This window comes from Protopterus annectens, chromosome 13.part0 (genome assembly GCF_019279795.1).
Source record: "Protopterus annectens isolate FY-2018-M chromosome 13.part0, PAN1.0, whole genome shotgun sequence".
In the NCBI taxonomy this organism is placed as follows: Eukaryota; Metazoa; Chordata; order Ceratodontiformes; family Protopteridae; genus Protopterus; species Protopterus annectens.
In genome coordinates this window covers 1,033,545,640-1,033,571,387 of record NC_056747.1, presented here as the reverse complement: position 1 = coordinate 1,033,571,387, position 25,748 = coordinate 1,033,545,640, and the positions used below count along the sequence as shown (strand labels likewise).

General features: G+C 45.4%; 1 protein-coding gene across 1 annotated transcript in view; it reads left to right on the top strand.

Moving 5' to 3' along the window:
* MED24 (mediator complex subunit 24) overlaps positions 1-25,748 on the top strand; it is a 1,193,465-nt gene that overhangs the window by 747,997 nt on the left and 419,720 nt on the right. The window contains exon 21 of the mRNA XM_044055033.1: positions 21,284-21,465. Within this exon, the coding sequence (XP_043910968.1) occupies positions 21,284-21,465 (182 nt within the window). The remainder of the gene's footprint in view (positions 1-21,283; positions 21,466-25,748) is intronic.

Below are 25,748 nucleotides of genomic sequence, written 5' to 3'. Positions count from 1 at the left end.
AGATGTTAGCAGTCCAGTTCGCATTGCTGGCTTTCAAGGAGTTACTTCTTCCAGGGCAGGTGTTGATTCTAACAGACAACACAACTGTCATGTGGTGCTTCAACAAACAAGCGGGAACACATTCTTATCCTCTATGCAGGCAAGCAATGATTTTATGGGAGACTGCGCTACGCTTGCACCTAACTCTTCAGGCAAGGTTTCTGCCAGGAGCACAGAACTCCTTAGCAGATATGTTAAGCAGACAAATCATGGATCCCCACAAGTGGAAACTGGATCTTCATGTATTTCAGAAATTGACAGTGTCTTGGGGAACTCCAGACATAGATCTGTTCGCTTCTCCACTAAACCACCAGCTGCCACAGTTTTGCACAAAGGGGTTTCATCACACAGCTTGGAAAGTGGATGCTCTGTCTTTCAGTTGGACAAACCTTCATGTGTATGCCTTTCCACCTCTGCCTCTTCTTCCAAAGGTACTGTTAAAGGTCAGACAGGACAGGCCAAGGATGATTTTGATAGCTCCAGATTGGCCTCGGCAACACTGGTACCCTCTACTACGGAGTCTGGTAAAGAAGCCTCCATGGCCTTAACCTTTGACTCCACATCTGTTATCCCAGCAGGACGGTCATCTGCTCAATGTCAAGCTTCACTCTCTTCATCTGACAGCCTGGCATATTCTGTGTTGAAACACAGCAGGTCTCAACTTCCTCAACAAGTTTTAAATGTGATTAGGGAAGCTAGAAGACCTAGTACAAGGAAAGTGTACAGCAAAATGGAAGAGATTTTTATTTTGGAGTAAAGCAAAGAATTTGGAGATTTCTGAGCCTAATTTGAGTATGGCTCTTCAATATCTTACTGAATTACTGGACAAGGGTCTGTCCTTCTCTTCCATTAAGATTCATGCTGCAGCAATCTCAGCTCACTATGATTGTGACCCACCATTGTTTTCGCATCCTTTGTTCAAGCAGTTTCTTAGAGGGCCAAAAAATATAAGACCCCCACGTAGAGCTCCTACTCCTGCTTGGGATCTCAATTTTGTGTTGGAAAAACTTACTCTACAACCTTTTGAGCCTCCGGCTACTGCTGAATTGAAATATTTGTCATGGAAGACTGCTTTTTTGTTGGCTATTACTTCTGCAAGAAGGGTGTCTGAGTTGCAGGCCCTTATGGCAGTCGAGCCCTTTTTGATTTTCCATAAGGATAGGGTATCATTACGTACTAATCCTTCCTTTATGCCTAAGGTGGTTTCTAGTGTGGCTTTAAACCAAACTATTCATTTGCCTACTTTTTATGCAGACCCCCAAAATAAAGGGGAAAAGATTTTGCATACTTTAGATGTACACAGGCAATTGCGTTATTACTTAAGCAGGACTAAGGATTTTAGGCAGTCTCAGCAGTTGTTTGTTTCTTTTGCTTTGAGTTCGCAGGGCAAGCCTGTGTCAAAACAAACTATTTCTAAGTGGATTGGCTTTTGCATTGCATTTTGTTATTCCCATCATGGCAAGGAGGTTCCAGCTGGGATTAGGCCTCATTCCACTAGGGCTACTGCCACTTCAACAGCATTTCTACGGGGTGGCAACTAAGGATATTTTGGAAGCAGCTACTTGGAGTTCAGTGCATACTTTCTCTAAGCATTATCACCTTCCTATCTACTCTAAGTCTAGGGCTGGTTTTGCCACAGCTGTTTTGCAAGGCATGTTGTCAGCTCCTGCTTCTTTATGATTTGCCAGCCTCCCTTACCTCTGCTTTGGGATTCTACCCAATAGTAAGGACTGCAGCAATGGAAAACGAAGAACATAGTACAGTTTTGTACCTACCATAAATGTAGATGTTCGAGGATTCCATTGCTGCAGTCCAATTTACCCTCCCTCCTTCCCCTCTGTGTTTAGGGGTGGTTGTGTAGGTGAGTGTACCTGCTTATATTTTTGTATATATTGTTCATGTTTTGGTGCAGGTATTTTGGGCCTTGTCTTTTTAGGGTCTTCTGACATCTGGGGCAAGAAAAGACTGAGGATATGACGCCGGTCATGCGCATTAGTACCCTGACGTACTGACGTCAGTCATATGCGCCCTGACCGACGTCAGCCTTATACTCTGGTATTCGGGCCGACTGGATGCGGACTATACCCAATAGTAAGGACTGCAGCAATGGAATCCTCGAACATCTACATTTATGGTAGGTACAAAACTGTACTTTTCGTGCACTGCCCTTTGGTCTCACCACAGCCCCAGGGTGTTTACCAAGTGTCTGGCAGTGGTGACAGCTCACTTGAGAAGTCTCGGATTCCAAGTGTTTCCCTATCTCGACGACTGGCTCCTCACTGCCACCTCCAAGCATCTACTGATTCAAGCGCTGATGGCCACAGTAACCTTGGGTCTCTCGCTAGGAATCACTTTCAATTGGGAAAAATCTGTGCTGCGGCCATCTCAGCGTATCACCTTTATAGGCGCAGAGTTGGACACAAAAAGGATGCGGGCATTTTTGCCATCAGAGAGAATTCAGGTTCTACAATCACAGGTTCTAAATTTGTTACCCAAATCTCGAGTTCCTGCCAGACAGATTCTTCAGTTATTGGGTTCGATGGCTGCAACTATCCTCCTAGTACCATTAGCCAGGCTGCACATGCGGGTGCTGCAATGGCTATTATCGGTTCAATGGTCATACCAAGAACTTCCCCTGAACCACTTAGTTCTGATTACGGACAGTTGTCGTCGGGACCTCCGTTGGTGGCTATGTCGGTCCAACCTGGACCGGGGGCGTCCTTTCACCCTTCAGCCCCCTGTTGCCACAGTGACCACGGACACCTCCCAGATAGGGTGGGGGGGTCATTATCTGGACAGGTCTGTCCAAGGCACTTGGCAGGATTGCGAAGCGCACCTTCACATCAATATCCTGGAAATGAGAGCGGTGCTTCTGGTTTTACAAGCACTTCATCATGCTCTCCCCCAAGGTACTATTGCGATTCTATCAGACAACATGTCGGTAGTTTGGCACATGAGCAAGCAGGGCGGAACCAGGTCCTACCCCCTTTGCAGGGAGGCCATGGGAGTATGGCGCTGGGCCATAGCCTCTCGACATTTCTTAGTAGCCACGCACATTCCGGGAAAAGCCAATGTGATTGCAGACAGGCTCAGCAGGACTCTCCTGTTGCCCCACGAGTGGTTCCTCAACAACAGAGTGGCTGCACAGATCTTCGCCAAATGGGGCCTCCCTTGTTGCGACTTGTTCGCCAACCCCAACAATGCGAAGTGCAGAGAGTTCTTCACTCTGACACCCTCCCAGGGACGCTCTAGCCCACAGTTGGCCCCCGGGTCTGCTTTATGCCTTCCCCCCGATTCCCCTTCTCCCGAGGGTGATTCAGAAGGCTCTTCATGTCGGGTGTCACATGATTTTGGTCGCCCCACATTGGCCCCGTCAGGTTTGGTTCCCATTTCTCCAGAAGTATACGGTACAGGGCCCCTGGATTCTGGACCCAGTGCCAGATCTGTTATGCAATCCTTCGGGACTCTCTCATCCGTCCCTCCGGTCGCTGCGACTGGCTGCTTGGTTACTCCACTTCCATCCTTAGTTAGAGATCTTTCTCTTTCTTCGGAAGTGATGCACATCTTGTCTTCTTCCCACAAGCCGTCTACCGTTAAGCTGTATTCCAGCAAATGGAAAAGGTTTGTTTGTTGGGCCCAGCAGCGAGGCATTGATCCTCTTACTGCCCCAGTTCCGCAGGTCTTGGAATTTCTAGCTTCATTGTTTCATTCTGGCTCTTCAGTCTCCACACTTAAAGTTCAACTGGCGGCTATATCTAATTTTCATGTTGCTATAGAGCCTTCTTTAATGGCTAACGGACTTTGCAAGTCCTTTCTTAAGAGAGCCTGGCTCCTCAGGCCTCCTATGGCTCATCCCGTGCCCCCTTGGGACTTAAATTTGGTTCTGGCCTCCTTAACTACCCGTCCCTTTGAGCCGGCAGCCACTTGTGATGTTAAATTCCTGTCATGGAAAACTGCTTTTCTAGTGGCAATAACTTCTGCTAAGCGTGTTTCAGAGCTTCAGGCTCTCTGTTCTTCCCCTCCTTATTTGATCTTTCACAAAAACAGAGTTTCCCTTAGATTGAATCCTTCCTTTTTGCCTAAGGTAGCATCCCCTTTATGTATTCAGCAATCATTGGAGCTCCCAGTTTTCTTTCCAAATTTTCTAATGGAGCATAATATACCTTCCACCAGTTGGATGTTCACAGGCAACTGCGTTTTTACTTGGATAGGACCTCTCAGACTCGAAAATCTGACCAACTGTTTGTGTCTTTTGCGGAGAATAGGTTAGGTCTTCCAGTTGCCAAAGCCACCATTGCCAAATGGATTAAGGATTGCATCTCTTTCATTTATTCCCAGTCAGGCAGAGAGTTGCCTTTCCCAGTCAAAGCTCATTCTACAGGGCTATGGCCACCTCTGTAGCTTTTCATTCCAAAGTTTCAATAGATGATATTTGTGCGGCTGCTACTTGGTCTTCTCCGCACACCTTCATTTCTCATTACAAGCTTGATGTGGCTTCCCGAGGCAGAGATTCATTTGGTTCCGCAGTTCTCAGGAGTGTGTTCCAGTGAGCCACCCGGGGTTTTAGGTGCTAGGGACGCTGTCCCATCAGTTATGAATGTAGGCGAGATAGGATCCCATTACATCTTTTAGTTATGTACTTACCATAACTTTGGATGTGTGGGATCCATCTCGCCTACATTCATACATACCCACCCTCCTTCCCCCTACCTTTTGGATTTGGAGGAAACATTGGTCTTGCTGAGCTCTTCTCTGGAAGGGCTCTAGTGGGTTACAGTTATTGGTATGTGTTCTGTACCTGTATGTATGTATGAAAGCGAACAAACAAGATCTGGGGAAGCAGGTGTGGTGCATTATGGGATAAGGGGTAGCCCAGCCAATGAGAGACTTCGTTCTAGTGTATACTGGCCGTGTCGGAGCCGACGGATCGGCTCCGAACCCATCAGTTATGAATGTAGGCGAGATGGATCCCATACATCCAAAGTTATGGTAAGTACATAACTAAAAGTTAAACCTGACAGATTAAGTCCTTGACTCTCACAAATTTCTGTACAAAAGCCCTGTTGCTGACCCTGAAACTATTTCTCAGGGACCCAAAGGGATTAAGGCCTCATCAGCAAAAAACCCAGTTCCCTCTGACAGAGATTCCAGAGCATTAGACAGATGGGGAAAAAAGGTATATACGTCTGCAACTTTAGCAATGAGAGCCTTGAATTGCCAGTTTCACATGCTAAAATATCAGCAATTTTTGATGTCTCAGTTGAAACAAAAGATGCTTCCAGATTCAGATCCTCCTAACCTTAAAGAAATGCAGGAATTATTGCATGCAGCTGAACAAGTGGGAAAACATACTTTGCAATGTGGGTTTGATTCCTTAGAGGCCTCCTGTAGAGCAGCAGCTACAGGCTCTGTCATTAGAAGGCATGCTTGGTTAAAAGAACATATGTTACCAGATCATGTTAAGGTCAAATTATTGGATGCACCTTTGCAGTGTGATGTGCTGTTTGGAGTTAAGGCAGAGGAGGTATTAAAGACGATGGAGGATAAGGCAAAATCTATGCAAACGGTGAAAGGTTTTTTACAAGTTCAGCCTCCTCGTTTTAGCAGAAATTGGCCAACAAAGAATTGGTCCTTTCCAGTCACATATAGACCTCAAAGGGGCAGATACAGATGTCCAAGAGGGTCAGACACAAGGCCCTTACAGGCATCAACAATGGAGTACACCAGGCCATAAAGAAGGGGAAGACAGGCCTCAACCTTATAAAAAACAGCCTCAATGACTTTCCACTGCAGCTGTCAAATAGCTCTCTCTTTGGCAGCCCCCTTAGGAGGAAAACTGGCACTTTTCTGTCACAACTGGCATTGCATCACCAAAGACAAATGGGTTCTCAACATCATATCTCAAGGTTACAGGTTCCACTTTCACACTCTGCCAAGGCTAAAAGGAATGCCAAATCTGCCACCAAATCAATGGGCAGAGGCTCAAAAACAAATTACAGCACTCATGGATATCAGGGCTATTCAAAAGGCACCACCACAGGAACAAGGACAAGGATTTAACTCTACTCTTTTTGGTTCCCAGAAAGGACAAAGCCTGGAGACCCATTCTGGACCTTTCTTCACTAAACACTTACCTGGATGTTCCGAAATTCAAGATGTTGACACTACAGCAGCTTTTTCCCATGCTGGGCAAGAAAGCTTGGCTCATGACTTTTGGACCTCAAAGAGGCATACCTGCATGTCCCTATCAGACAAAACTGCAGAAGATGCCTCAGATTTCTAGCTGGTTCAATGCACTATCAATTCTCTGCACTGCCCTTTGGCTTATCTACTGCGCCCAGGGTCTTTACAAAGTGCCTGGCACCAGTAATTGCATTTTGCAGGCAAAAAGGAATTCATATTTATCTATACCTGGATGACTGCCTGATTCAAGCAGAGAGCAAGGACATTCTACTAAAGCATCTGGCGTATGTAAAAAAGTTATTAAGTTGCCTGGAGTACACAGTAAATGAAAAGAAATCAAAACTAGTGCCATCACAACAGATAATATTTCTGGGTGCCAGCTTGAACACAATGGCCCAGATGGCTTATCTCACGCCAGACAAGCAAGGACATTTGACTCAATGTTTTCATTTAATGGCAACAAAGACCCAACTCCCTGCAAGAAAAATTCTGCAGGCCTTGGGCTACATGGCATCTTGCATACTACTGATTCCATATGCCAGACTGCATATGAGGAAACTACAATGGTACCTAAAGAGCATATGGTCTCAACACTGTCAAAGTTTGGAAACAGTTATACCAGTAATTCCTTGCCTACAACAGGAGTTTCAATGGTGGGAACAAGCTTGTCACCTCAACAAGAGACAACCTTTCACTCAACCCACAGCCAGGCAGACACTGACAACAGATGCATTGGATTACGCCTGGGAAGCGCACATGGCAGGAAAATGTATCCAGGGCAAGTGGCCCACAGAGCGAAGACATCTCCACATCAATCAAAGAGATGCTAGCTGTACAAAATGCTATTATAGCTTTCAAGGACCTGCTACATCCTGGACAATTACTACTAAAGACAGACAACACCACAGATGTCCTTCAAGGATGCATCTGCAGTCCTAACATATGGGTTGTCCTGCCTCAGGCAGCCCTTCGGTCGGCCGGATTCCAAAGTCTGGGTCTGGCCTCGGCTGATGTCGCACTTCACCCGACGTCATAGCTGCTGGGGTATAAAGGCATCAGCTGATGCCATTTTCCTCTGTCTTTCTTGCCGTGCGGTGCCCGAAGCAGAAGCTGTTCGCAAGTGCCGGTCGGTCAGATCCAGAGATTTCTACTACCGAAGACTTCTAAAAAAGCTAAGCACCCCGTTGGGGACTCTTTCTTGCCTCAGCCGATGTCAGACAAAGTAAATAATTGTTTATCTTGTGGGAAACAAATACCTCATAAGGATTTCGACGTATCAGCTTGTTTAGCCTGTGCCTCCTTCAACCGACGGACACTTAGACGTCGGTCGGAGTTTGCAGAAGAGTGTTTTGGTCCCGCTTTTGCATATAAAATGCCGTCTGAGACTCCGACTACACAATTAGCTAAAAAGCGCAAGGAAAAGGACCGACACTCGTGGCCCGCGGTTTTGGCTGAAACCACGGTTAGGCCTACCGCGAGTGTCTCGGTTTCGGCTGAAACCGAGTCCTCGGTCCTCCCTTCGGCCGAAAGCATGCCTCCGATAACCGAGGCCACACAGGCCATGGCTGAATCGGCTACAGAAATTACTGCTGCAGAAGCAGGCACCCAGGATTTGTCAGAAAACTATTCCTTTAGACATCTCTACTCCTGCACGTGGGGCTGCTAGACCCCCTGCTTCTATGTCTATCAAGGCTTTTTCCAGGGCCAAAGCAGCCAAAATTTCCAAGACCTTACCTACAAAAGCTCCCTCTCACAGGCCTACCTCTAGTTCACAGACACTCAGCCTTGCTGAGGACCTTATTTCTTTGATCAGGGGATCCCAACCTCACCCAGACAGGGCCTCTCAACCCCCTCCAGATAAGAGGCCTAGGACTGAACCCCCTGAACCTCTCCCTTCAGACTATTCCTCGGATGGCTCAGATATATCTGACCATCAGGAAGGCCCATATTCACCTTATGAGGATTCTGATGCAGAGGACTCCATCCCTTCTGCTTCTCCTCCTGAAGAATTTTCTTTTGGGGAAACCCTACACTCTATGAGGGAACACTTCCAATGGCAGGGCCAGGATTTTTCAGATTCAAGGAAAAGGCTAAGGACCTTTTTACACTTACCACAGCATAGGCCTTTAGCCATACCTCCTGTACTATCAGTTGTTGATGATGCATATAATGATGCCAGTACTGCCCCTGATTCTCTTCCTCCGGCCCCTGCCAAGCCTGACAGATATTACAGGGTCCCGGACTCTCACTACCACTTGTATAAGGCTCATGTTGCAGACCCAGAAACCATTTCTCAGGGCCCTAAAGGTGTTGCAGCTGCCTCTGCCAAAAACCCTCTTCCCTCTGAAAGGGAATCTAGAGCATTAGAGAGATGGGGTAAAAAGGTTTATACATCTGCTACTCTTTCTGCCAGGGCCTTAAACTGTCAATTTCACATGATACAGTACCAGGAATTTTTGTTAGACCAGCTAAATAAAAAAATGTCCTCTCCTGAACCTATAGACCGTAAGTCCCTTCAGGATTTGGTACATAACTCTCAGCAGGTCAGTAATCATTTTTTAAAATGTGGCTATGATGCACTGGAGGCTTCTTTTAGATCAGCTATGACTGGAGCAGTGATTCGAAGACATGCCTGGTTAAAAGAGCAATCCTTACCAGACCATGTTAAGTCAAAACTCCTAGATGCTCCTATGGAGAAACAAAGTTTGTTTGGCTCCCCTGCACAGGAGGTTCTAAAGAAAGTGGAAGAAAAAGCAAAATCTGTCCAAACAGTCAAGGATTTTTTGCAGGTCCAACCTCCGAGGTTTAGCAGAAGTTGGCCTTCGAAGAATTGGTCCTTTCCAGACACCTCCAGAGTACAGAGAGGCAGAAATAGACGCCCAAGAGGCAGAGGTCAATCTAGGGGTGCCTACAGGGGTCGTCAGTGGCAACCTGCCAACCAGAGAAGTGCTGCCACAGCTGCGACTACAACCACTTCCACAGGACAGACACAATGACTTGGCTCTGATTCCGCCTACCAGGGAACAACTGGAAGCACCCTTGGGCGGAAAGCTAGCTTTATTTTCAGAAAACTGGCATTGCATTACAGGAGACAAATGGACTTTACAAACAATAGACAAGGGCTACAGGTTTCACTTCCACACTCTACCAAAAAGAGAGGAATGCCAAACCTTCCACCAAGCCAAAAAACAGAGGCTCTAAAACAAATCATCAGCTTACTAAGGATGAGAGCAATAGAAAAGGTACCATCTATGGAACAAGGCCAAGGATTTTACTCCAGACTATTCCTTGTACCAAGAAAAGAAAATCAATGGAGACCTATTCTCGACTTGTCCACACTGAACACATACCTCATTGTTCCAAAATTCAAAATGCTGACCCTCCAGCAACTTCTTCCCATGTTGGGCAAGGAGTCTTGGCTGGTGACTCTAGATCTCAAGGAGGCATACCTGCACGTCCCTATATGACCAGATTGCAGAAGACACCTCAGATTTCTTGCAGGATCAGAGCATTATCAATTCTCAGCATTGCCCTTTGGCTTATCTACTGCGCCCAGAGTATTCACGAAATGCCTGGCATCAGTAATTGCTCATTGCAGGCTTCAGGGAATTCAGATTTACCCATACCTGGACGACTGCTTAATACAAGTGGACAACAAGACAAAATTAATAAAGGATTTGGCCAATGTCATACAACTGTTGCAAGCCTTGGGATACACAGTCAACATTCAAAAATCAAGGCTAGTACCATCCCTAAGGATAAATTTTTTGGGTGCAGAACTGGATACAACAACTCAGATGGCTTTTCTCACAGAGGAAAAACAAAAGCAACTACCAGTCTATTTCATGGCATTAACAACACAAACTCAGCTTACTGCAAGGAAAGTCCTGCAAGCCCTGGGTTACATGGCATCCTGCATAATATTGATCCCGCATGCCAGGCTGCATATGAGAAAGTTACAATGGTACCTAAGGAATGTATGGTCTCAACACAAGCACAGTCTAGAAGCCCAGATTCCAATTATTCCATGCCTGAAAAAAGAATTCCTGTGGTGGGCTCAGGCCTGTCAGATAAACAGAGGATTGCCTTTCCACAAACCACATTCAAGCCAGACCATCACCACGGACGCCTCAGACCTAGGCTGGGGGGCACACATGGAAGACAAGTGTATACAAGGCCTATGGTCCCAAGACCAGCTGAATCTACACATAAATCTAAAGGAGATGCTGGCAGTGAAGCATGCAATCGAGGCATTCAGACCATTCCTCCAACAAGGTCACCTGCTGATAAGGACGGACAATACCACAGTCATGTGGTACATCAACAAACAGGGAGGTACACACTCATACCCTCTATGCCGGATGGCAATGGACCTGTGGAATTTGGCCCTGAATCTCAACATTCAACTGCAGGCCAGATTTGTACCAGGAAAAGAAAATTCACTAGCAGACACCTTAAGCAGAACTACCACGGATGCTCACGAATGGATGCTGCATCCAGATATCTTCAAAACCATAACAAAGAAATGGGGAATGCCAGAGATAGACCTGTTCACCTCCCCACACAACCACCAATTGAAGAAATTCTGCTCAAGAGTATACCACCCACTTGCCTGGAGGGTGGACTCTCTTTCTTTCAGCTGGAAGAACCTGACAGCATATGCATTTCCACCTCTTCCTTTGATGTACAAAGTCCTACTGAAGATCAGAGAGGAACAGCCAAAGGTAATCCTGATAGCTCCAGACTGGCCAAGACAACATTGGTACCCGCTACTGAGAAGCATGTATCGGGCACACTCATGGCCTCTACCTCTATGTCCCTTACTTCTAACACAGAACAACTACAAGACCCTGCATCCAAACTTGAAAACACTGCAGCTAACTGCTTGGAATATTGCATAAAACAAAATCAAACAGATTTATCTCAGAGGGTTAAGGACATTATCCTGGAGGCTCGCAGACCCTCCACAAGGAAAACATATTCAGCCAAATGGAAAAGATTCCTCATTTGGAGTGCAGCAAAGGGAGTGAATGTCTCATTGGCAAACATAGCACACATCCTGGAATACTTAGCAGAACTGTTCCACAATGGCCTGTCCTACTCCTCCATTAAGATTCATGCATCAGCAATTTCAGCAGAGTACAACATGGATCCTCCTGTCTTCTCTCATCCTCTACTCAGGCAGTTCTTGAGAGGAATCAAAAACGTAAAGCCTCCAAGGAAACCACCTCTGCCTGCATGGGATCTCAACTTTGTGCTGGAAAAATTAACACTTCCCCCTTTTGAACCAGCAGCAACAGCAGACTTACAGTTCTTATCTTGGAAAACTGCATTCCTGCTAGCAATCACTTCAACAAGAAGGGTATCCGAGTTACAGGCATTAATGGCAGTACAGCCTTTCCTTATCTTCCATCAGGACAGAGTGTCTCTGAGAACCAATCCTACTTTTATGCCAAAGGTGGTCTCCAGGGTATCCTTGAACCAAGCTATACATTTACCTACATTCTTCCCCAACCCACAGAACAGGGGGGAAAGACTACTACACACCTTGGATGTGCACAGACAACTACGCTACTATCTGGACAGAACTAAGGCCAGCAGAAAAAACTGACCAGCTTCTGGTAGCATATGCAACAGGAGTACAAGGAAAAGCAATTTCAAAACAGACAATCTCAAAATGGATAGGAAATTGCATTAGATTCTGCTACTCTTTTCATGGAAAGACAACTCCTGAAAATATCAGGTCTCACTCCACAAGAGCTACAGCCACCACTACAGCTTTCCTACGAGGAGTGGCTACCAAAGACATTTTAGAAGCTGCTACTTGGAGCTCCGTGCATACATTTGCCAAGCATTATAATCTTCCTTTATACTCCAGATCCTGAGCAGGTTTTGCAACTGCTGTTTTGCAAGGGATCTTAACTACACCATCATTATCTTAGTACCTCCTCCCCCAGTTTGGCTATGGTATTCTACCCATATGTTAGGACTGCAGATGCATCCTTGAAGGACATAGTACAGTTTTGTACCTACCATAAATGTAGATGTCCGATAGGTATGTATCTGCAGTCAGGATTACCCACCCTCCTTCCCCTCTGTGGTATTTTTAGGGTACTTACCCCTCTTTTAGCTAGCTGGGGGAATCTATTATGGTGTATTTGTTTGTATGTATATATGTATATATATTTTGCTCTCTACTGTTTGGAATTATCTGCATTTATCCAAATTTAGCCTTCCTAGAGGGCACCTGGCATCTGGGGCAAGAAACACTGAGGAAAATGGCGTCGGCTGATGCCTTTATACCCCAGCAGCTATGACGTCGGGTGAAGTGCGACATCAGCCGAGGCCAGACCCAGACTTTGGAATCCGGCCGACCGAAGGGCTGCCTGAGGCAGGACAACCCATATGTTAGGACTGCAGATGCATACCTATCGGACATCTACATTTATGGTAGGTACAAAACTGTACTTTATGTGGTACATAAACAAGCAAGGGGGCACACACTCCTACCCCCTCTGCAGACAGGCCATGACCTTGTGGAACACAGCTCTAAACTACCAAGTTCTTCTGCAAGCACAATTCCTGCCAGGAGATAAAAACACACTGGCAGATGACCTAAGCAGAAACATTATGAACCCACACGAGTGGGAACTGAACCCACAAATATTCAGAATGATAACACAAAAATGGTGGAGCCCAGACATAGATCTGTTTGCTTCCCCAAAGAACTGCCAATTACAGAAATTCTGCACAAGGAGCTACCGTCCACAAGCATAGAAAGTGGATGCCCTCTCATTCAGCTGGAAAAAACTACAAGTATACACTTACCCTCCTTTACCTCTCCTTCCAAAGGTACTCATAAAAGCCAGGCAGGAAGAGCCAAAATGATCCTGATTGCACCAGACTGGCCACGCCAGCACTGGTACCCAATCTTAAAGAACTTAGCACAAGAAACCACCCTGGATTTTGCCTCAAATCCCACAGTTCCTGACACAGCACAACAATCAGATACTTCACAGCCAGCTAAAGACCTTAAATCTAGCTGCATGGAAAATTCCTTAGTCCAGCAAGCAATGCCTCTCTCGAAAGCGGTTATGGATGTCATTCTGGAGGCCAGAAGGCCTAGCACCAGGAAAGCATACTCGGATAAATGGAAGAGATTCTGTGCCTGGAACCAAGTGCACAGCCTTGACCCTCTTGTCCCAAACATTCCTCAGATACTTCAATACTTAACTGAGATGCTGGACAAGGGCCTCTCTTTTTCATCCATCAAGATCCACGCCTCCGCTATCTCTGCTCATTACAACATGGATCCACAATTTTTTTCTAATCCTTTGCTCAAACAGTACCTCAGAAGGGCTAAAAACATAAGACCACCCCATAGAGCACCTACACCAACTTGGGACCTCAACTTTGTTTTGGAAAAATTAACTTTACCTCCATTTGAACCAGCTAACACAGCAGAATTAAAATACATCTCTTGGAAATCTGATCTGCTACTGGTAATAACTTCAGCATGAAGAGTTTTAGAATTACAGGCACTAATGGCAGTGGAACCTTTCCTCATCTTCCACCAGGACAGGGTGTCTTTAAGAACTAACCCTACGTTTATGCCAAAGGTGGTATCAAGTGTGGCTCTAAACCAAACTGTTCATTTGCCAACTTTTTATCCAAAACCACAGAACAAAGGGGAAGAGACTACTACATTCTTTGGACATTCACAGACAGTTATACTAACCAAAGCTTTCAGAAAATCTGAGCAATTATTGGTAGCATACGCTGTAGGAGCACAGGGAAAAGCCATTTCAAAGCAGACTATTTCAAAATGGATAGGACACTGTATATGTTTCTGCTATACCCACCATGGGAAACTTGAACCTAACCGCATTAGATCTCATTCCACCAGGGCAACAGCCACTTCAACTGCCTACCTCAGAGGAGTACCTACCAAGGATATTTTGGAAGCAGCAACATGAGTTCTGTGCATACCTTCACCAAACATTACCATTTGCCTTTTTACTCCAAATCCAGAGCTGGCTTCACCACTGCTGTACTGCAGGGCCTTATAGCCACCCCTAATGCCTTATAGGTCCAGTCTCCCTACCTCAGCTTTGGGATTCCACCCAAGTGTAATGACTGCAGCAGTGTAACACGATGAACATAGTACAGTTTTGTACCTACCATAAATGTAGATATTCAAGTGTAATCACTGCTGCAGTCCAAATTACCCTCCCTCCTTCCCCTCTTACTTTCTGGTACTTACCTAGGTCATCTACCCTTTATTACCTATGGGGAGTATTTGATGGTAACTAAAAATGGTTGTTTGCTTTTCTTTTGCATATTTTACTAGCAATTTGAATTGCCTACCTGTTTGGGGGCACCTGACATCTGGGGCAAGAAAAACTGAAGAAAATGGCGTTGGCTGCATCTTATATACCCCTGTCGCACTGACGTCAGGGAGGAGGCGACAGCAACCGATGCCGGACCAAGACTTTGGAACTCTGGCCAGCTGCAGCACCGTCTGACTGCAGGATAACCCAAGTGTAATGACTGCAGCAGTGTTTACACTCGAACATCTACATTTATGGTATGTACAAAACTGTACTTTCTCTGCACTGCCCTTTGGCTTATCTACAGCTTCCAGTGTCTTCACAAAGTGTTTGGTCCCCGCCATTGCCTTTTGCAGGCAAAGAAATATCCAGATCTACCCTTATCTGGATGACTGCCTCATCCAGGCAGACAATAAGAAGAATCTCCTACAGGACCTCCTCTTTGTAAGGACCTTACTAACTTCCCTAGGTTTCATCATCAACGAGAAAGTCAAACATTGTTCCCTCCAGGAAGATCGTCTTCTTGGGAGCTCTCCTAGACACTGCCTCACTAATGGCCTTCATATCACCAGAGAAGCAGACCTTCCTACTTCTCTGATTCACTCAATTGATTACCAGGAAACACCTCACAGCAAGGAAATTGCTGCAGGCACTGGTTTACATGACATCTTGCATACTCATAATACCCCTGGCCTGGCTCCACATGAGAAAAATCTTTGGTGCCAACGTACTCAATCCCTTGAGACGTCTCTTCCACTCATACCCTGCATAAGGACTGAATTCCTCTTGTTTGCAGGAGCCTGCTTCCAGAACAAGGGCCTACCCTTCACCTTACGCCCACAAAGGCAGACCATTACCACAGATGCCTCAGACTTTGCCTGGGGCACCCACCTAGGCCTAAGGTGTGTTCGGGGAACCTGAGATCCCCAACAACTTCCACTGCACATCAAACAGAAAGAAGTGATGGCAGTACACAAGGCTGTAACAACATTCCAGTCATACCTAACCCCGGGGGTGCTCCTTGTGAAAGACAACACCACAGTTATGTGGTACATCAGTAAGCAGGGAGGGGGCACAGTCTTAACCCCTCCACAGACTAGCAATGTCTCTCTGGCAGACAGCCAATGACATGGGCATACACTTGCTAGCCCAGTATCTATCAGGGGTCAACAACACCCTGGCAGACCACCTAAGCAGAAACTTTCTAGACGTAGACCCTCACGGATGGAAGCTCCACAGGAAGGCCTTCCTGCATGTCATACAGACCTGGGGGACTCCTCGAGTGGATCTGTTCACCTCATCAATCACCAGCTGCCAAAATTTTACAACAGAGTGTTTCTCCCACTAGCTTGAAGAGTGGATGCCCTGCCTTTCAACTGGGACAATCTTTTTGTTTATGCCTTCCCTCCCCTGCCTCTCATCCCAAAGGTTCTGATCAAAATAAGGGAGGAAAGACCAAGGTTCATTCTCATTGCCCCAGACTGGCCCAGACAACATTGGTACCCCCTGCTTTGCAGCCTGTTGCAGGAAACTCCCAGGCTACTATCCCTGATTTCAGATGATCCGACTCAAGAGGCAGGGAAAATGCTGCACACCAACCTGGCTAATCTCAAACTTTCAGTATGGCTGATACCTCAGGGACAGAGGACAGCTCTACACTAAGCAAACAGGTCCTGGATATTATCAAATAAGCCAGGAGGCCTAGCACCAGAAAGTCCTACTCAGATAAATGGAAATGATACAATGCCTGGTGCCTAGCAAAAGAAACAAATACCTCAAGAAGTTCTTAAAAAGATGGAAGAAAAAGCTAAATCTAGGCAAACCGTCAAAGTTTTCTTACAGGTGTAGCCACCTAGATTCAGTAGGCATTGTCCTTCAAAAAACTGGTCCTTTCCAGTCCCTCTCGGGCCAAACCCAGGGGAAACAGACCACCAAGACTATAGTCTCAGGGTATGCAGAGATCTAAACAATGGAGTGTTTCCACCTCAATACCAGGGAGTGGTAAGCCACCCCCTTATGGAAAAAGTTCACAATGACTTTCCAATTATCCTTCCCAGCCATACCCAAGTACTTGCACCCTTAGGAGGAAAACTCACCCTTCGTGCAAAAAATCTGGATGTCCATTACTCAGGACCAATGGGTTCTAAACATTGTATCCTAGGGATACAGATTCTACTTCCACTCACTGCCAACCCGAAGCAGGTTGCCAGACCTTCCTCCAAACCAGTGGGCAGAGGCTCAAAAGCAAGTACTTTCCCTTCTCCATATCAGGGCTATTCAACCTGTTCCAGTAGAACAAAGGGGACAGTGCTTCTACTCCAGACTGTTCCTGGTGCCCAGAAAAGAGAACTCTTGGTGACCTTTCCTGGATCAATCAATTCTCAACACCTTTCTGGTGGTTCTAAAATTCAAAATGCTTACACTGCAGCAGCTTCTTCCTATGCTAGCCAAGGATGCCTGGTTAGTCACCCTAGACTTAAAAAAAGCTTGCCTGCACATCCCCATAAGGAAGGCTTGCAGAAAATATCAAAGTTTCAGGGCAGGCTTTATGCAGTATCAGTTCTCTGCACTTCCCTTTGGCTTATCTACTGCGCCCAGAGTATTCACAAAATGCCTGGCTCCAGCCATTGCATACAGCAGGCAGAGAAATATTCTAGTCTACCCATACTTGGTCAATTGCCTGATTCAGGTGGACAGTCAAGAATTGCTACTTCAGCACCTGGCTTTTATAAAAAGACTTCTAACTTCACTGGGATACACCATCAACGAAAAGAAATTACAACTGGTGCCCAGCCAACAAATTGTATTCTTGGAAGCAAGCTTGAACACAACTTCCCAGATGGCATTCCTCACTCCAGAAAAGCAGGTCCATTTGACAAGCTATTTCAAACTAATGGCCACCAAAACCCAGCTATCTGCAAGGAAAATACTGCAAGCCCTAGGGTTCATGGCCTCATGCATTCTGCTAATTCCATATGCAAAACTGCATATGAATAAACCTCAGTGGTACTTAAAAAGTCTCTGGTGTCAACATTCTCAGGACCTGGAAACAGTGATTCCTATCATACCTTGTCTAAGGGCAGAGTTCCTTTGGTGGGCAGAAGCATGCAACCACAACAAGGGACTTCCTTTCACTCAAACCCTCGCCGCCCAAACCCTGAGAACAGACGCATCAGACTATATGTTGGGGGCTCACATGGCAGGCAAAAGCAATCAAGGCAAATGGAGTCCAGAACAAATTCCCCTGCATATCAATCAAAAAGAGATGCTAGCTGTACAGAATGCTCTGACAGCCTTCAAATACCTTATCCTTCCAGGACAGCTCCTAATAAAAACAGACAACACCACAGTTATGTGGTACATAAACAGGCAGGGAGGAACTCATTCTTATCCACTCTGCAGGTTAGCCATGGCTCTTTGGAACACAGCCTTGAGCAACCAAGTACACCTACAAGCTCAATTCCTGCCAGGAAAGCAAAATTCACTGGCAGATGACTTCAGCAGAAATCTACTGGACCCTCTGGAGTGGAAACTGGAACCCAACTCATTCAAACTTCTAACCCAGAGGTGGGGAACAGCGGAGGTGAACCTTTTTGCCTCCCCCAAAAACCACCAATTGAGCAAATGTGCACCAGGAACCCTAACAGCAGAGCCTGGAAGGTGGACGCCCTATCCTTTACATGGGAAAACCTCTCAATTTATGCCTTTCCTCCTCTGCATCTCCTCTCAGAAGTACTACTCAAGATCAAACAGGACAGGCCAAGGGCAATCCTTATTGCACCAGACTGGCCATGCCAGCACTGGTACCCACTCCTACGCATTCTGACAGCAGTGCCACCCTGGCACCTACATCAGACACCTTTCCTGCTGTCTCAGCAGGAGGGACAGATTTTGCATCCACAGCTGCAAACCCTAAACCTTGCAGCCTGGCTTATCCCCTGAATACACCACCAGCATTCCTCAGCAAACAGGGGCTGGACGTAATCTTTGAGGTCAGAAGGCCTAGTACTAGGAAATCCTATGCTGAAAAGTGGAAAAGATATTGTTCTTGGAGTCGGTTTCAAGGAAAGGACACAGCTGTGCCCACCTTACCTCAAATCCTTGATTTCCTAGCAGAGCTGTTCCACAGAGGCCTATCCTTCTCATCCATTAAGATTCATGCCTCTGCCACCTCAGCTCATTATAATACTGAGCCACCTCTCTTTTCTCACCCTCCCATCAAACCATTCCTGAGAGGAGCTAACAGTTTAAGACCCCCTAGGAGAGCTCCCACCCCGGCCTGGGACGTTAACTTTGTACTAGAGAAGCTCAAACTTTCCCATTTGAACCTGCTGCTTCAGCAGAGTTAAAATTCCTGTCTTGGAAAACAGCATTACTTCTAGCTATTACTTCAGCAAGAAGTGTGTCTGAGTTACAGGCACTAATGGCGGTGGAGCCTTTCATTATTTTCCATGCTGACAGGGTTTCCCCTCAGGACTAACCCTTCCTTTATGCCCAAGGTGGTATCCAGTGTGGCTTTAAACCAATCCATCCATTTGCCAATCTTTTTCCCTAATCCTCAGAATAAAGGGGAGAGGATCCTGCACTCCTTGGACGTGCACAGACAGCTCAGGTTCTACCTTGACAGGACTAAGCCTTTCAGAAAGTCTGACCAGCTGCTAGTCAGCTTTGCTACAGGACAGAGGGCAAGGCCATTTCGAAGCAAACCATTTCCAAATAGATAGCACCCTGCATCCATTTCTGCCACAAGCTCCATGGAAAACCTACCCGTCTGGGGATCAGAACTCATTCCACTAGAGCTACTTCAAGCTCTACAGCATTTCTCAGGGGAGTCCCTACCAGGGACATCCTGGAAGCTGCAACCTGGAATTCTGTACACACCTTCACCAAGCATTACCACTTACCTATTTTTTTCTAAATCCAGAGCTGGATTTGCTACAGCAGTCTTACAGGGCCTGCTAGCCAGCCCTAACACTTCTTGACTGCCTCTACCCTTCCTCAGCTTTGGGAATCAACCCAAGTGTGATGACTGCAACAGTAAAACATGAAGAACATAGTACAGTTATGTACACTTACCATAAATGTAGATGTTCGAGTGTATTTACTGTTGCAGTCCTGGTTTCCCTCCCTCCAGCCCCCTGGCTTTCTCTATCCTTTCTACCTGTCCTCTTTATGGCCATATTTTATGACAGGAGTATTTACTTTTTACTGGAGGTGTTCCACACCATGTAATGGCTTCCTGTTTTGGGGGCTCCTGACATCTGGGGCAAGAAAAACTGATGTAATGGCACCGGCTGCATGTGTTATACCCCTGACTACCTGATGTCATGGAAGAGGTGACAGCATCCGACGCAGAAATCCCAAGACTCTGGTATTCAGGTCTACTGAGGGCTACATGCAGGCAGATAACCCAGGTGTGATGACTGCAACAGTGAATACACTCGAACAGCTACATTTATGGTAAGTGTACATAAGGATCACCTTTAAAATCTCGAAAGCTCAAAATCCTGAATCTCAAAATCCCGAACACAAAATCCTGAAAGCTCAAAATCCTGAAAACACAAAATCCTGAAACTCAAAATCCTGAAAACACAAATAATGCTAATATGCCAATACAAACACACTAATATCTACCGACTGACCTTAACCCTAACCCTAAGGTCCGTCACTATCGCACACTCACCTGACCCGCGCCCTAACCCTAACTCACTTAAACCGCCCCTAACCCTAATTTTTGTCACTATTGCATACATGCCTAACCTGCGCCCTAACCCTAACTCACTTAAACCGCCTCTAACGCTAACATACAACCAACCGCACACTTACCCGAACCCAACACATGACCTAACACCACAGGGCTAACAATAGCAAAGCCACAATGACGTCAGTATGTCTATTTTGTGTTTTCAGGATTTTGAGTTTCAGGATTTTGTGTTTTCAGGATTTTGAGCTTTCAGGATTTTGTGTTCGGGATTTTGAGATTCAGGATTTTGAGCTTTCGAGATTTTAAAGGTGATCCGTGTACATAACTACCTTTTGCTGATGCTTTACCACAACCAAACACTTGTGGGAAATGCAGCCTGAAATATGGGAAATGTGCAAGACTCATTGCTTCACTTACAGCAGTAATAGGCAGATGTACAACCTGTACTGATTCATTTGCATTGAACAGTGCCAGTACGTGGAGAAAGTACATTCATGGAAATGGAGCACGGAATGTGTAGAAACAGAAAAAAATTGCATTTACTGGTAGTGATCTTTGCTTGAAGATCTGCTTTTGTGGCAAATCTCTTATGTAGCTATACTTCAGCTTTGTTAGAGTATCTCCCTTGGCTAATCTCAAACTACTGTACCTGTGATATGGTTAAATGAGGCAGATGGTATTCAGTATTTGTGTGTGGAACTTTTTTTATTTTACATTTAGCCTTTACTGCCAAGCTTAATGGTGGTACAGTGAAGTTGAAACTTGTCACTTACTGCCTCTATCCATTTTATTGATTTGGCTAATGTAGGGTAATGTCTGATATCCTTCAAGTGTCATATTTTCTCCAGCTATTATCCTGCTTCCAGTGAGAGTTGAAGAGCTCTGCAGTTGCAGTGGTGATTCTGCAATTCATCAGGGAAAAAAAAAGATTACAGTGTTTTTTTTTTTTTTGGGGGGGGGGGGGGGTTGTGTTACTAGTGGTACTTTTTTAAGTTTATTTTTTTTATTTATTTTTTTTTTTTTTTAGGAACTGCTAAAAGAGACACGGAAGGACTACACTCTTCGAGCTGTTGAGCTTTCGTATGCCATCTTTTGCCTGGACATGCATCAGATCACACTAACTCTACTTGGTCATATTCTGCCAGGACTTCTCACCAATTCTTCTAAGTGGGAAATGTTGATGGATCCCCCTGGAAGAGCTCTGGCCAAGTAAGGATGGTTTTATTTCAAGAGTGATTAACTGAGGCCCAGAATTAAATGCCATCCTTGTGTAGAGTGAGACCCTATAAGAATGAGTAGTAGCGCTATGACCATATGCATACTACATTATTGAATGAGGGCTTTACTTAGCTGAGCTAAGAAAGTAGCAACAAGATAGAATATGTGTCTACTCATAGTGCATCATATTTGCAGTGCTTAAAAAGTGCTGTTAGATATATAATGTTAAGATATTCTGCACAACCTAGGAATGACTAGATACACAGCTGAAGACTGGTGCCTTCAATTATGTTAACATTGCCCACAGCGTGCTGTATCTTTCTGTGCTTATAAAACAAATAATGCATACACACACACACACACACACACACACACACACACACACACACACACACACATTCATATGGTTAAATTTGTACTTTACACATTCAGTCTTTCATTCAGCATTTCACACAGACGGAAGTTCCATGTAAAACTCTTAAGAACAGTAGGGACTCCAAACATTTTAATCAGTCTTAAAAATTATGTTGCATTGTAAACTGGGTTTACAGCACCAACAACTAAACTGTCCCATTGTGATGTGCATTTTTGTGTTCATGGTTATTGGAGGACATTAATTACACATAATGTTACACGGGTTTATTTTAAACATATAATGTGATATTGATGTTGACTTTTCTGTCTGTTCCTCAAGGGATGAGTGTTCGGATCCATGTTGACTCCAACTTCAGCCACTCTCAGACTTTGGCTACAAAGCTGTGGCTCCTCCCTTTACCCATAATGTCCTGCAAGTGGAAAATTGCCTCAGATCTCATTTGCCACTCATTTGATCCAGACGTGATCTTGATTGCTCAGGCATGGGAGTAATTAAGTCAAAGCAATTTTGTTGTACTTTTTTTATGTAGACATTGGCTATAAGGTTTCTACCCTTGTAGTTATTAGTTTTCTTATTTCTGAATCCCTTTACCTAATAAAAGAAAGAAAAACAAAAAAAAAAATCTTCATTCTACGCCATTTCTGGCATTCTTTTGTTTGTCGCTAACCTTAGGTTTAGAGATTTTTATATCTTTAGTGGTACTTTTGGGACAGTTTTTCTGTCATGTAATTATTGTTTTTATTTGTGGTCTGTCATTTTGCTTTTGTGATACTTGTTTCCCTTTAGATGTTGCAGTAGGCTGTTTGATGTGACGGATAAGCCATCAGGTTTTAAATGTGTAGCCTGTGGTCCTAAAATTCCTAATTCAGATGCACACTCACAATGCTTCTGCTGCTTGGGGACTGCTCAACCTGATAAGCAGTGCTCCATTTGTACCACTTGTGGCACTAAGGCCATCACAGGAAAAGGAGCAAATTAGTCTTGGAAGAGTCTTCTCACTCTTCTTTGTCTGCTGTCTCCCCTTTTGTCAAGATTCCTTTTGAGAGGGCTAAGGGCAAGAAGAGTAGTGATGAGCCCAAAGAAAAGGAGAAAAACAAAGAATCTAAAGAGTCCAAGAAGAAGTCCCCAGATTTCTTGGAAACTTATTTTTGCCCAACGCCAGTTTCATCCACACACTGCTGTCACCCTTTCTTCAGGAAAGAACTTTCCACTTTTCTTCCAGACCTTCCTCCACTGCCTCATCCCTTTGGTTGATGCAGTTTTCCGGGAGCCTATCTGAAGCAGACATGGATAGAATGATGAGGAAGTTTCTCAGGACCCAAATGCAGTTGGGGGTTCTCCCAGCTGCAACCACAGTTTGACCTGTCAACACATCATAGTATCATTCCTTCCTCCAGCCACCCTTTGGATACAAGTGTTTCCCAAGATTTGTCTATGTTGGATCCAAAGATGTGGTCTTTGTCAACTCTGACTGCTTCTCTGATCCAGTTGGTGTTGAGTGGCTCAGGCCTGGATGGATCTTGAAGTTGGGGTGTAGGTGAAGTTTTCAGAGCCATACTTCCTCCTCCTAAGAGCTTTGTCACTGATCAGCATGGCCCCGGCATCGACTTCTGAGCCAAGTTAATTAGGTCTTCAAGACAAGTCCCAGTTAGGTAATTCATCTCCTACAGAAGGGGTCTTGGGTCCAGCCTGTACTTTGGTTTTCAAAGCTTTGGAGAGAGTGATCTCAGTTTCTAGGGAGCAGACTTACTTTTCCCACTCAGATTCATTCATCATCTATAGAAACTCCCTGTGTCCTTTTCCTTCTCTTTCTGTCCCATTGGGACAGATGACCCCTCCTAGCCTCAAGACGGTATGCATTCAGGATCCCCTTTCTGCTTCCGAGTCCTCTTTAGAACATTATACCGTAGGGAGTCTGCAGAGTTATTCATGCAAGAGGAAATAGCGACTCCCCCCAGGAGTCCTTGACTGAAGATACCGACATTCATGAGGGAGAGGAGTCCGCATTGCCCATCTTGAAGATGTCTCATTTGGGGAAATCCTGTAACTACTTAGAGAGTGTGGTGGTCTTCCAAAACCCTATCCAAGGAGGAGTCCGTATATGTCCTTCTGTTCTCATATTGCAGTATTCTAAACATGAGCGATCCTCTGCCTGAGGCGACCCGAATGTCCGGCCCATGTACAAAAGCTTAGCCTGGCTGCTATATGGTGTGTGGGATGTCACATGTAGGTACCATAAACCGTGAGCCATAAATGTGACGTCCACATGCACAAACCTCAGAACTTCTCTGCCACCAGGCGAATGTCGGCTTGTTCATTCTGCTTGGTGCCAAAGACATATAAAAAGATAACATTTATTTTTTCTAGTTCTGGATGCTTTTTGTCACTTAATTGTTAGCTGATTCCATCCATGCTATCTAGGAAGGGAAAATGTAAGTGCAGACATCAAATCCCACACAAAGACAGCCACGACCTCTGCCTCTTACTTAGGGCCTTCCTACAACTACAAATCCTGTTCTGTTTGCCAGTCATTTGTCCCAAAGACCCTACACAGCCGTCTAGCTGCCTTTAATCTTTTCCTTAAAAACCAGTGCCTTAAGAGAATATCATTGGGTATGGAAGTGACACCTGGTATATTGGCCGAACCATCTAAGAAAAAAGCCAAAGTTTCAAGGTCTGAAAAAGCGCCTGTGCCTCCCGATTCGGATGTCCCATCAGCACACCAATCTAGGTGCTGAGGTATGTCCGATGGCTTCAGCAACTACGGCAGGTTCCGTTTTGGACACCACTCTAGTTTCTCCAACAGGCACGCCCACAGATGTAATACCGACATTAATTTCTGATGTCGGGGGGGGGGCCCAGGTTCACCCGAATGCTCTTTGCCTGCTTCCATTACCGAGGAGACGTCCTCAATTCCTACTATGACCTTGGATCCTAAGCCTATGCCTGCTATGACTGGACCTAAGACACCATCACTCAAAAAGAAGCAAAAAACTAAACACTTGTTTGCTTCCTCTGAGGGTATCCCGGATTGGCAAGTATTTTCCCAATCCCCTTTCCAGGCCTTCATGGCCCTTAGGCCTGCTACTTCAGAGGCCCCATCTGCTCTGCCAGCCTTGAGCCCCAGGCCTGCATCCTTGGGTCCCTTCCTCATACTCCAGAAGTGGAATCTTCCTGTTCATCTTCTGGTGAGTCCCTTTCTTATACTTCACAACTGGCCGCCCCTTAGGATACTGCTTACCGGAAGAGGACTCCCTAGAAGGTGACTCTCCACCAGAAGACATTACATTTGGGGAAACAATTACCAAAATGAGGGAGTATTTCAAGTGGGATTCCACTCAAATGACAGAAGTTCAAAAAAGATATTATGAGATTCTCCAAACGGAATTCCCTTCTTCCTCAGCCATCCCTGCATACTTGAATGCCTTTGCCTCATCTTCCAAAACTCCAGATTCTCAGCCACCTGCACAAAAGAGACCCGACAGGTTCTATAAAGTACCTGACAACTGCAAATTTCTCATTAATCCCCCCTTGGCAGACCCTGTTGTAATTGCTGTGTTACTGGATAAGCAATCCAGACAGATTCCCTCCTCTTCTTTGCTTCCGTCCGATAAAGACAGCAAAATGATGGACAGGTCAGGGAAGAAAATTTATACATCTTCAAATCTGGCCTTCAGAGCCATCAACTACCAAACTCATGGTAAAATATACGCTGGTTCTAATATCCCAAGGCTTAGACCAACTCTGTTCTGTTCCCGATTCCTCCAGTAAAGCACAGGTTGCCTTACCCTCTCATTGGCTGCACAGGTTACTAGGCACTCCATAAAATGCAGCTATGATGCTGCTGAAGCATCATCTAGATCAGCTGCCTCTGTCCTTCGGAGTTACTCCTGGCTTA